The sequence below is a fragment of the Nerophis ophidion genome, linkage group LG11, assembly GCF_033978795.1.
Source record: "Nerophis ophidion isolate RoL-2023_Sa linkage group LG11, RoL_Noph_v1.0, whole genome shotgun sequence".
Classification (NCBI taxonomy): Eukaryota; Metazoa; Chordata; class Actinopteri; order Syngnathiformes; family Syngnathidae; genus Nerophis; species Nerophis ophidion.
The window spans coordinates 28,838,018-28,850,640 of record NC_084621.1 but is presented as its reverse complement, the minus strand read 5'-3'; the positions used below and the strand labels follow the sequence as shown (position 1 = coordinate 28,850,640).

Here is a 12,623-nt window from a genome sequence, read left to right as displayed (position 1 = left end):
TAGAAAATTGATGGAAAGATGGATGGAGTATCATTTGTCTATAAAAATGTTATAAGTGCATCTCTGCATAACGTTGTATCTTTACTAACATTAAAGAAAACGAAAAGAAAGAAATATAGATCAACTTGCATCAAAGAATAACTTTGATAATATTGTTTTTAGTTCGTAACAAAACCTTTTTAAAAATCATCAAATTGCTTGAAATTTGAAAAAAAAAAGTAAACTTGAAACATTTTTCCCAACTTGAACCATTTCATAGTGGAAAAAAACCTACATTCTAAATTATTTGCATATGCGGTAGCGGTAGAAAATGGGTGGATGGAAAATAAAAAAATTGTATTTATGTAGTTTGCGCATTTTTCTCAACTGGTGTATTAACATCATGTGGTTTATTTTTGTTTTATATATGCAGCATAATCTAAAAATATACAAATAATTGGTTTTGCGACATCTAGTGGACACATTTAGAACAGCAGTTTCCTTTAATCAAAAATTACAGCTCATTTTTGTACTTCGCAAACTCATCCCGTGGGCCGGATGAAACCTGTCCGCGGGCCTGATCTGGCCCACGGGCCGTACGTTTGACACCCCTGACGTAAACGCAACTATATACAAAAGCTTTTCAGCCTTTCATGCATTGTTAGCCAGGGGATAATTGCAGGAAAATTCCAAAGCGAAAGACTACACTGTAAAAAAAAAAAAAAAAATCCTATTTTTATGGTTAATTTACTCTAAATTTCTACTGTAATTTAAAATTTTTTTTTTAAATAGGTTATAAAACTGTAAAATTTAAGACATTATCTGTAAATAAACAAACCGCCTGTTATTTTAAGTAATATGCCAGTAATGACAAACTATGTATATTTCAATTTTTTTCAAAAAATACCAAATTAATCATACATATCATTTTCTGTTTTCTTAAATTACTTTCAAATTCATGTAAAATTACAGTAATTAACTTTCATTCAATATGTAGCTTGTTATATAAAAGTCCATTTCCATACTAACAATCTAACAGTTTTATATGTAATTTTAAGGAAAATCTTATTTTTGTAATATTTATGTGTATTTGTATATTCAAGTTGAAAAATATTTGTAGCCTGTTGTATAAAAGTTTATGCTCATACTAAAAAATTAACATTTTTCTCTGTAATATGACACACATTGGTGAGTGCAAGACATACTTGATCAACAGCCAAACAGATCACACTGACGGTGGCCGTACAAACAAATTTAAAACTGTTACAAATATGCGCCACAATGTGAACCCACATCAAACAAGAATGACAAACACATTTCAGGAGAACATCTTCACTGTAACACAACATAACCACAAAAGAACAAATACCCAGAATGCCATGCAGCGCGACTCTTCCGGGCTACACCCTCGCAACCACCAAACCCCGCCCACCTCAACCGACGCACAGAGGGGGGCGGTGATGTGGCGGGGGTGTAGCCTGGAAGAGTAGCGCTGTATGGCATTCTGGGTAGTTGTTCTTTTGTGTTTATTTTGTGTTACGTTGAAGATGTTCTCCTGAACTGTGTTTGTCATTCTTGTTTGATGTCGGTTCACAATGTGGCGCATATTTGTAACAGTGTTAAATTTGTTTGCACGGCCACTGTCAGTGTGATCTGTTTGGCTGTTGATCAAGTATGTCTTGCAGTCAATATTATAAGACCAACTAAGCCTTGCACAACATGCCTCTCAGTCAGCACGCTGTTTGTTTGGTGTTTGAGCGAACGTGACGAAAGGTCGGTGAGGATGATGAAGGCAGTTCTGTCAAGGCACCCCCTAAAAATACTTATCCGGTCGATATTGGGACAATCCTTCGGAAGGGTCACAGGGAGTCTCTCGTTAAAATCGGGAGGATTGTCAAGTATGTTGCTAGGTCGGGATAGCCATTCAAAGAAGGTGAAACCACTTTTCACGTAGTTTCGGCATCCAGTGGCCCCCAGTTAAATTGAGTTCGAAACCCCTGATCTTAAAAATGCAGAAAAAATCCGTAAAATAATGGTATCTTTCTGTGGAACTGCCAGCAATGTCATTTCATTAAAATTGGTTGATCGTAATAATTTGGAAAAACTCTGTAGAATAAAGGTATTATTCTGCAGAACTGTTTGCATCGTCACTTTATTAAAGGTGGTTGATATTAATAATTTAGTAAAAATCTGTGAAATTACGATATTTTTCCGCAAAACGTTTCATGAAAATTTCTGAAAATATATTTTTGATCATTGTTTGGTTTACAGTGTTTCACTTTAATTTTATGGTTTTCGTTTGGCAGCTGTAGCTGCCAGTAGATGACCGTTTTTTTTTACAGATTTTTTTTTTACAGTGTAATATTACTCACAAATACACTTGATGTCAAAAGGTAAAGCCGTCACATGTTTACCTCTAAAGAGCAAACAACACAGTCTTTCTTCCTTTAAAGCACTAAAAGTGTGGTTTGTGTGCGCGTGAATGCAGGAGATTGACTATGAGGGCTTCAAGGTCTTCATGCAGACCTTCCTGGAGAGCCAACTGCCCGAAGACTTCTGTCAACACCTCTTCATGTCCTTCAGCAACAAGGAGCCCAAACCCAGCCCATCGTCTTCGGACAAGCCAAGAGTTGCGGGTAAGTTCAGGGAATACGTTTTATACCCAACATCACACAATGTTACTCATGTTGGTGGTGCTTCCACTTCAAATACAATTTTATTCGAATTATTGTTAGTAGGTAGTTCTTTGTTGTCATTGCACAAGTACAACAAAACTTTGTTTTCAGCACAAACCCGTTCAAGATTAGACAAATAGTGTACAGGGTTACAGAACAGGAACGCTGATGGGTCGCCACGAGGCGCCCCGTAAAAGATGGGAAAAGGTAAAATGCTGGGGAAAAAGATGAGTAAAAAAAATGCAATCAAGACTGGGCTCCTAAGGGGGCCCCAGTCTGGAGTGGGAAAAAAACCCTCCATGCAATGCACACATAAACACGCTACATTTAATCACGGCAAACTCGCCACAGAGGGGCGGGGAGTTGGGGCCCTGGAAGGCGATTGCTGCTTTGAAGCGCTGCCATCCGACCATCTCCCCGAGGGGATAAATCGGTGGTGAAGGCGTGGGGTGGGGTTGGGGGTTGTGTGCGTGTGTGCCCAATTGTCTTGGGTGTGATGATGTAATGTTTTTTAGACTGAGGCCGTCCTGCAAAAGTTTGACTCCAGGTGTTGTTGTGGAGGGAGGGAGGGAGGTCAAAAGCGTCCATCATTGAGGTGTCCTCTGGGGTGTTTTTCAAAACAGCCTGGTCCTGTTTTCACAGTGTCAAGGCCATTCGAGGGAGTCAAATTGTAGATTAGGATGTTTGTTTTCCGCGAACAGCCAAAACAATGACTTGTCTGTTCTATTCGTTCATGCTGGGTGCTCTCAAATTCAATTAAATGTTCCTTTTCAGCAAGCTTCTCCATGGTATGATCCATCTTGCGATTCAGTTCAGAATTCGCCGCAGTGAGGAGGGACTTAAAGTTGTTGGAGGACCACTGCACTAAAATTTTAATCATGTAACAATTCTTAAACCAATGCTAGCATATAGCGACCATCAGCCATGTTACTTAACCAGCAACTTATATATTCATGTGATACAGTTTTTAACCTAACTTGTTGAAGTTAGCATACTTTAGTGGCATCTGCTTTTAAGGTTACCAACCAACCTTTAAAAAACGTAATTGTCCGGTATTTTGAAACAAATCTCCACCTTCCAAATAGATCTGTCAAAGGAAACCTTTTGTCCTGTATTTCTTTTGTCGTGAGACTAAAACATTGTCTGTAGAATATCACATGAGTCCATCAAATGAACACACTCCTTGACAGGCTAAGCCAATCGATGCCAGGGTGCCTGATGGCTCACCTGTAAGACTCATTGCTGATCAACTTTTCTGCCATCTTGGAATTAGCTTTGCCTTGACTGTCGATCACTCAGCTTCAGTCCAGCGGAAGCTAGCGAGCTCAAGTTAACTGCTGAATTTCTGGCAATCGGGACTCCAAATGGGACCTTTTACTGCAATTCAATTTTTCTTCAAAAAAGGAGAAATTGGGAAAGTTCTGAGATAGTTTCTTTCTGAGAGGTACTACTTTACTACTTAGCAACCTTGCTCTCTTGTCTTGTTCTCAAAACACTTGTTGTTTATCTAAGTTGTTAGACATAAACATAGTGTCCAGCTATATGATCGTGACATTACATTTTATTATAGTGACACTAGACTTTATAATAGTGATACTAAACTTTATGATCGTGACACTACACTATGATAGTGTCAGTACACTTTATGTTCTTGACACTACACTATGATAATTACACTACAATTTATGATAGTGGTGCTACACTTTAAGATAGTTACACTACACTTAATGATAGTCACACTACACTTGATAATAGTAGCACTACACTTAATGATAGCCACACTATACTTGATAATAGTAGCAGTACACTTAATGATAGTGACACAACACTTTATGATAGTGACACTACACATTATCATAGTAACGCTACACTTAATGATCGTAACACTACACTTTATAATGATACCACACTTTATAATTGTAACACTACACTTTATGATAGTGACACCATACTTTATGATAATGACACTACAATTTATGACTGTAACACTACACTTTATGATAGTAACATTACACTTTATGATAGTGACACGAACACAACACTTCATAATAGTAGCACTACACTTTATGATAGTGACATGACACTTTATGATAGTGACACAACACTTTATGAAAGTGACATTACACTTCATGATAGTAACACTACACTTAATTATAGTGACACGGACACGACACCAACACTTTATGATAGTAACACTACACTTTATAATAGTGAAACAACAATTTGGGATAGTGACACAACCACTTTATGATATTAACACTACACATTATGATAGTGACATGACACTTTATGTTAGTTACACTACACTTTATGATAGTAACACTGCACTTTATGATAGTAACACTACACTTTATGAAAGTCACACCACACTTTATGATAGTGACACTACACTTAATGATATTAACACTACACTTTATGATAGTAACACTACACTTCATGATAGTAACACCACACTTTATGATATTGACACTACCTTTATGATAGTGACACTACACTTTCTGATAGTAACACTACACTTCATGATAGTGACACAACACTTAATGATAGTGGCATTACAATTTATGATAGTAACACTGCACTTAATGATAGTGACACTATACTTTATGATAGTAACACTAAACATTATGATAGTGACACGGACACAACACTTTGATAGTTACACTACACTTTATTATAGTGACACCACACTTTATTATAGTGACACCACACTTTATTATAGTAACACCACACTTTATTATAGCGACACAAAACTTTATGATAGCGACACAAAACTTTATGATAGTGACACTACACTTTATGATAGTGACACTACACTTTATGATAGTAACACTACACTTCATGATAGTGACACAACACTTAATGATAGTGGCATTACAATTTATGATAGTAACACTGCACTTAATGATAGTGACACTATACTTTATGATAGTAACACTAAACATTATGATAGTGACACGGACACAACACTTTGATAGTAACACTACACTTTATTATAGCGACGCCACACTTTATGATAGTGACACTACACTATATTATAGTAACACCACACTTTATTATAGCGACACAAAACTTTGATAGTCACACCACACTTTATGACAGTAACACTACACTTTATGATAGTAACACTACACTTTATGATAGTGACACAACACTTAATGATAGTGGCATTACACTTAATGATAGTGGCATTACACTTAATGATAGTGGCATTACACTTAATGATAGTAACACTGCACTTTATGATAGTGACACTATACTTTATGATAGTGACACTACACTTTATGATAGTGACACTACACTTTATTATAGTAACACCACACTTTATTATAGCGACACAACAGTTTATGATACTCACACCACACTTTATGATAATGACACTACACTTTAAGATAGTAACACTACACTTCATGATAGTGACAAAACACTTAATGATAGTGGCTTTACACTTTATGATAGTAACACTGCACTTTATGACAGTGACAATATACTTTATGATAGTGACACCACACTTTATGATAGTGACATGGACACAACACTTTGATAGTAACACTACACTTTATGATAATGACACCACACTTTATGATAGTGACACTACACTTTATTATAGTAACACCACACTTTCTTATAGCGACACAACACTTTATGATAGTCACACCACACTTTATGATAGTCACACCACACTTTATGATAATGACACCACACTTTATGATAGTGACACTACACTTTATGATAATAACACTACACTTCATTATAGTGACACAAAACTTAATGATAGTGGCATTACACTTTATGATAGTAACACTGCACTCAATGATAGTGACACTATATTTTATGATAGTAACACTAAACATTATGATAGTGACACGGACACAACACTTTGATAGTAACACTACACTTTATGATAGTGACACCACACTTTATGATAGTGACACTACACTTTAATTATAGTAACACGACACTCTATTATAGCGACCCAATACTTTATGAAAGTCACACTACACTTTATAACAGTAACACTACACTTTATGATAGTGACAGGGACACAACACTTTATGATAGTGACAGTACACTTTATGATAGTGACAGTACACTTTATGATAGTAACACTACACTTTATGATAGCGACACAATACTTTATTATAGCGACACAACACTTTATTATAGCGACACAACACTTTATTATAGCGACACAACACTTTATTATAGCGACACAACACTTTATTATAGCGACACAACACTTTATTATAGTGACACTACACTTTATGATAGTAACACTACACATTATGATAGTGTCATGACACTTTATGATAGTGACACTACAGTTTATGACAGTCACACTACACTTTATGATAGTCACACTACACTTTATGATAGTGACATGACACTTTATGATAGTGACACTACAGTTTATGGTAGTGACACTACACTTTGTGATAGTAACACTACACTTTGTGATAGTGACATGACACTTTATGATAGTGACACTACAGTTTATGATAATAACACTACAGAGGTCTCCATCAAGAAACAGGTGATACAATAACTCATCAAAGGTTCAAATACAATTTTAAAAGTGTTCAATTCAGACATTATTAATCTATTCATCGACAAATTACCACAAATTAGCATGAAGACAACGACCACACTGCTGAAGTGAACGTTTGTTTTGTTGCTGGTCAAATATCTCAGCTCTCCTTTGTTTTTGTTAAAATATTTTCCGTAGTGATGAAAAGTTGGAGACCTGCTCTGTCCCAAAGCTGAACACTAAATTCATACTTTTTGAAGTTGAGCAGGACAGATGTCGGTTGGCTAACTCTCTACTAGTTGAGTTTATACTAAAATGGATACATGGATGATACAGCAAATGATTGGGAGAATGTCATGTGGTCAGATGAAACCAAAATAGAACTTTTTGTTGTAAACTCAGCTCGTCGTGTTTGGAGGAAGAAGAATACTGAGTTGCATCCCAAGAACACCATACCTACTGTGAAGCATGGGGGTGAAAACATCATGCTTCGGGGCTGTTTTTCTGCTAAGGGGACAGGACGATTGATCCGTGTTAAGGAAAGAATGAAGGGGGCCATGTATCGTGAGATTTTGAGCCAAAACCTACTTCCATCAATGAGAGCTTTGAATGGTTGACCAAATATTTATTTTCCACCATAATTTACAAATAAATTATTTAAAATTCCTAAAATGTAATTTCCTGGATTTTTTCCCCCACATTCTGTCTCTCACAGTTGAAGTGTACCTATGATGAAAATTACAGACCTCTGTCATCATTTTAAGTGGGAGAACTTGCATAATCGGTGGCTGACTAAATATTTTTTTGCCCCACTGTATATTGCTGTATGGCGAGTGATTTTACAGCGGAATGAAGGAGTTTTTGAATCGAACACTGCGGGAACAAAGCTTAAGGAGCTGATCCTAATATATTTTTGGTCTTTATATACTGCAAGGTTTGGTTATTCCTTTCTTAGCATATTAGTGGTCTGTTTTAAAAAAAATCAGAAATTTCCTTGGGCGGTTCTATAGCTGTAAAAAGTTAGGATCCTTCTGCTTCAGACAAAACCATCAGTTCCGTGGAAACATTCACACCAAGCCTGAGGCAAAAGCACTGCTCCATAATTGGCTTTTTTAATTTTTCAAAACCGCACACCCCTCGCTATTGATCCATCCCCGCGTGCTATGACTGATGTTGAGCCTCCCAGCCAACATGAGAGACTTCCTGCATGCCGCTTTGACCTTTGTCCCCCCCCCCCCTTCTCTTCTGGGGCCTCCTGCAGGGCTCAAGCTGATCAAAAGCAACTCCACCCCTCTGAAGACCAGCGCACTCCCCCGGCCAGACAGCACGGTGCAGCTGAAGGACATCGTGTGCTACCTATCCCTGCTGGAAGGAGGACGGCCCGAAGACAAGCTTGAGTGTGAGTGTCCTCCATTCGCATACTTGCCAACCTTAAGACCTCCGATTTCGGGAGGTGGGGGGTGGGGGTGGGGGTAAGAGGTGAGGAGTATATTTACTGCTAGATTCATAGATTCACCAGTATTTCATATCCATCCATCGCTTATTCCCTTTTGGGGTTGCGGGGGGCGCTGGCGCATATCTCAGCTACAATATATATATATATATATATATATATATATATATATATATATATATGAAATACTTCAATTTCAGCGTTCATTTATTTACACATTTACACAGACATAACACTCATTTAGTCATTGTTGAGTTGAGGGTTGAATATTCCATCCTTGTTTTTCTAACCATATGCATGTACACTAGATGGCAGTATTGTCCTGTTTGAGTGTCACAACACATTGCTGTTTGGCAGACAAACTGCTTTGGGTAGACGAATTGCGACTGCTGTTGTTGTGTTTTGTTTTACCGCGCTGGGAGGAAGATAATGAAACTGCCTAACAATAAACCCACATAAGAAACCAAGAACTCGCCCTCGATCATTCTACAGTTATAACGTCATTGGGCAGACACATGCTCTTTGTACACGTCACTCACCGCATTGAGCTGGAGGAGGCGTGGCCTCCAGCTTCGCCTGAATTTTGGGAGATTTTCGGGAGAAAATATGTCCCGGGGGGTTTTCGAGAGAGGCGCTGAATTTTGGGAGTCTCCCGGAAAATCCGGGAGGGTTGACAAGTATGTCCATTCGTCTGATCGGTACCATGTTTGTCATGTTACCTTTGCATTACGTCACCATTTCTGACAAACGTGCAAATGTTGATAATTGCTTATTTCAGTGATACTCAAACAGTGGTATGTGGGCTCCATCTAGTGGTTTGCAAAAGAATCACTATAGTGTTTGTTTTCCTATCTGCAAACACAGTGTTACTGTTCAAGCGGTGTGTAATGTTACAGTGGCCAAAGAATATTAAATACACTCTGCCTTGTTTTGATTAATGTTTAGGCCTACTACGCTACGGTATTATAATTATAGTAATTTATTATAGTCATTGATTCATACTTGCCAACCCTCCCAGATTTTCCGGGACACTCCCGAAATTCAGCGCCTGTCCCGAAAACCTCCAGGAAGAAATATTCTCCCGAAAATCTCCCGAAATTCACGCCCCCTCCAGCTCCATGCGGACATGAGTGGGGACCGCCTGTTTTCACGTCCGCTTTCCTGTTGTATAAACAGCTTGCCTGCCCAATCACGTTACAACATCTACGGATTTTTAATAAAAAACTGCACACACAAGGAGACAAAGCAGAAGAACGAGGAAGTTACACCCATGGCAACGCCGTCTGTAATAGAGTGATTCTATGTTGTCTGTTGCCATCTCCTGGTGAATGTTGGCTATAGCGTTATGGGGTTACTTTTTGTTTGTCCAACGAATTACGTGGTGTTGTGCACCTGACGGCAAGTGACTCTCGCCAGTACGCAAATGGCAGAACAAAGGCTACTCAAATAGTGAAAGGTAAGTGTTGTTGTTGTTGTTTTTTTTAATAACCAGCAAGCACAGTACAGTTAGTAGAACAACTGTGTTTTTATTACTGTGTATTTGATAGGTGCCGTCTGAAATTCAACTATTTCTTTCATTTACATATATAATAAAATAAATATATATAGCGAGAATTCACTTAAAGTCAAGTATTTCATACACATATATATTTATATATACACATATATATATATATATATATATATATTAAATACTCGAGTTGGTGAATTATACTCGTCCCCTCTTAACCACGCCCCCGCCCAAACCACGTCCCCAGCCACGCCCACCCTTAACCCCACCCCCCACCTCCCGAAATTGGAGGTCTCAAGGTTGGCAAGTATGCATTAATTATAGTCATTTTAGGTGGTACTTGATGAAACAAGTTTGAGAACCACTGACTCATTTAATTCACAGAGTTAACTTGCTTAATTGGACACATGTGTTTTGTCATATTATTGGCCTTTTATATTTAGATGACTAAATATTTTACTCATTATTTAACTGAGGTTTGTCATCAGTGTTGGTCGAGTAGAGTACTCCCTCTTCTGGTTAGTCTGTGAACTGCATCTTGTCAGTTCACAGATTGTTTTTTATAACTATTTTCTGTTATCAGCCCAGTTTGTGAAATCTCCATTAAATAAAAATACATTAAATAGACAAATAAATTAGTAATTCAATCAATCAATCAATCAATGTTTACTTATATAGCCCTAAATCACTAGTGTCTCAAAGGGCTGCACAAACCACTACGACATCCTCGGTAGGCCCACATAAGGGCAAGGAAAACTCACACCCAGTGGGACATCGGTGACAATAATGACCCAGTGGGACGTCGGTGACAATGATGACTATGAGAACCTTGGAGAGGAGGAAAGCAATGGATGTCGAGCGGGTCTAACATGATACTGTGAAAGTTCAATCCATAATGGATCCAGCACAGTCGCGAGAGTCCAGTCCAAAGCGGATGCAACACAGCAGCGAGAGTCCCGTTCACAGCGGAGCCAGCAGGAAACCATCCCAAGCGGAGGCGGATCAGCAGCGCAGAGATGTCCCCAGCCGATACACAGGCAAGCAGTACATGGCCACCGGATCGGACCGGACCCCCTCCACAAGGGAGAGTGGGACATAGAAGAAAAAGAAAAGAAACGGCAGATCAACTGGTCTAAAAAGGGAGTCTATTTAAAGGCTAGAGTATACAAATGAGTTTTAAGGTGAGACTTAAATGCTTCTACTGAGGTGGCATCTTGAACTGTTCCCGGGAGGGCATTCCAGAGTACTGGAGCCCAAAATGAAAACGCTCTATAGCCCGCAGACTTTTTTTGGGCTTTGGGAATCACTAATAAGCCGGAGTCCTTTGAACGCAGATTTCTTGCCGGGACATATGGTACAATACAATCGGCAAGATAGGATGGAGCTAGACCGTGTAGTATTTTATACGTAAGTAGTGAAACCTTAAAGTTACATCTTAAGTGCACAGGAAGCCAGTGCAGGTGAGCCAGTACAGGCGTAATATTATCGAACTTTCTTGTTCTTGTCAAAAGTCTAGCAGCCGCATTTTGTACCAACTGTAATCTTTTAATGCTAAACATGGGGAGACCCGAAAATAATACGTTACAGTAGTCAAGGCGAGACGTAACAAACGCATGGATAATGATCTCAGCGTCTTTAGTGGACAGAATGGAGCGAATTTTAGCGATATTACGGAGATGAAAGAAGGCCGTTTTAGTAACGCTTCTAATGTGTGCCTCAAAGGAGAGAGTTGGGTCGAAGATAATACCCAGATTCTTTACCGTGTCGCCTTGTTTAATTGTTTGGTTGTCAAATGTTAGAGTTGTATTATTAAATAGAGTTCGGTGTCTAGCAGGACCGATAATCAGCATTTCCGTTTTTTTGGCGTTGAGTTGCAAAAAGTTAGCGGACATCCATTGTTTAATTTCATTAAGACACGCCTCCAGCTGACTACAATCCGGCGTGTTGGTCAGCTTTAGGGGCATGTAGAGTTGGGTGTCATCAGCATAACAGTGAAAGCTAACACCGTATTTGCGTATGACGTCACCTAGCGGCAGCATGTAGATGCTGTAGAGTGCAGGGCCAAGGACCGAACCCTGGGGAACTCCACACGTTACCTTAACGTAGTCCGAGGTCACATTGTTATGGGAGACACACTGCATCCTATCAGTAAGATAAGAGTTAAACCAAGACAGGGCTAAGTCTGACATACCAATTCGTGTTTTGATACGTTCTAATAAAATATTATGATCGACAGTGTCGAAAGCAGCGCTAAGATCGAGGAGCAGCAACATAGATGACGCATCAGAATCCATCGTTAGCAATAGATCATTAGTCATTTTTGTGAGGGCTGTCTCCGTGGAGTGATTTGCCCTGAAACCGGATTGAAAGGTTTCACATAGATTGTTAGACGCTAAGTGTTCATTTAACTGCTCCGCAACAATTTTGTCGAGGATTTTTGAAATAAAGGGAAGGTGAGACACCGGTCGGTAGTTTACCATG

At 38.7% G+C, this 12,623-nt stretch overlaps 1 protein-coding gene across 3 annotated transcripts in view; it reads left to right on the top strand.

The window, feature by feature from the left end:
- The window catches only part of dgkb (diacylglycerol kinase, beta), a 259,708-nt gene that overhangs the window by 56,661 nt on the left and 190,424 nt on the right, over positions 1 to 12,623 (top strand). For all 3 annotated transcript variants that reach the window (XM_061915511.1, XM_061915509.1, XM_061915508.1), the window contains exons 6-7: positions 2,468 to 2,615; positions 8,441 to 8,578. In XM_061915511.1, the coding sequence (XP_061771495.1) occupies positions 2,468 to 2,615; positions 8,441 to 8,578 (286 nt within the window). The remainder of the gene's footprint in view (positions 1 to 2,467; positions 2,616 to 8,440; positions 8,579 to 12,623) is intronic.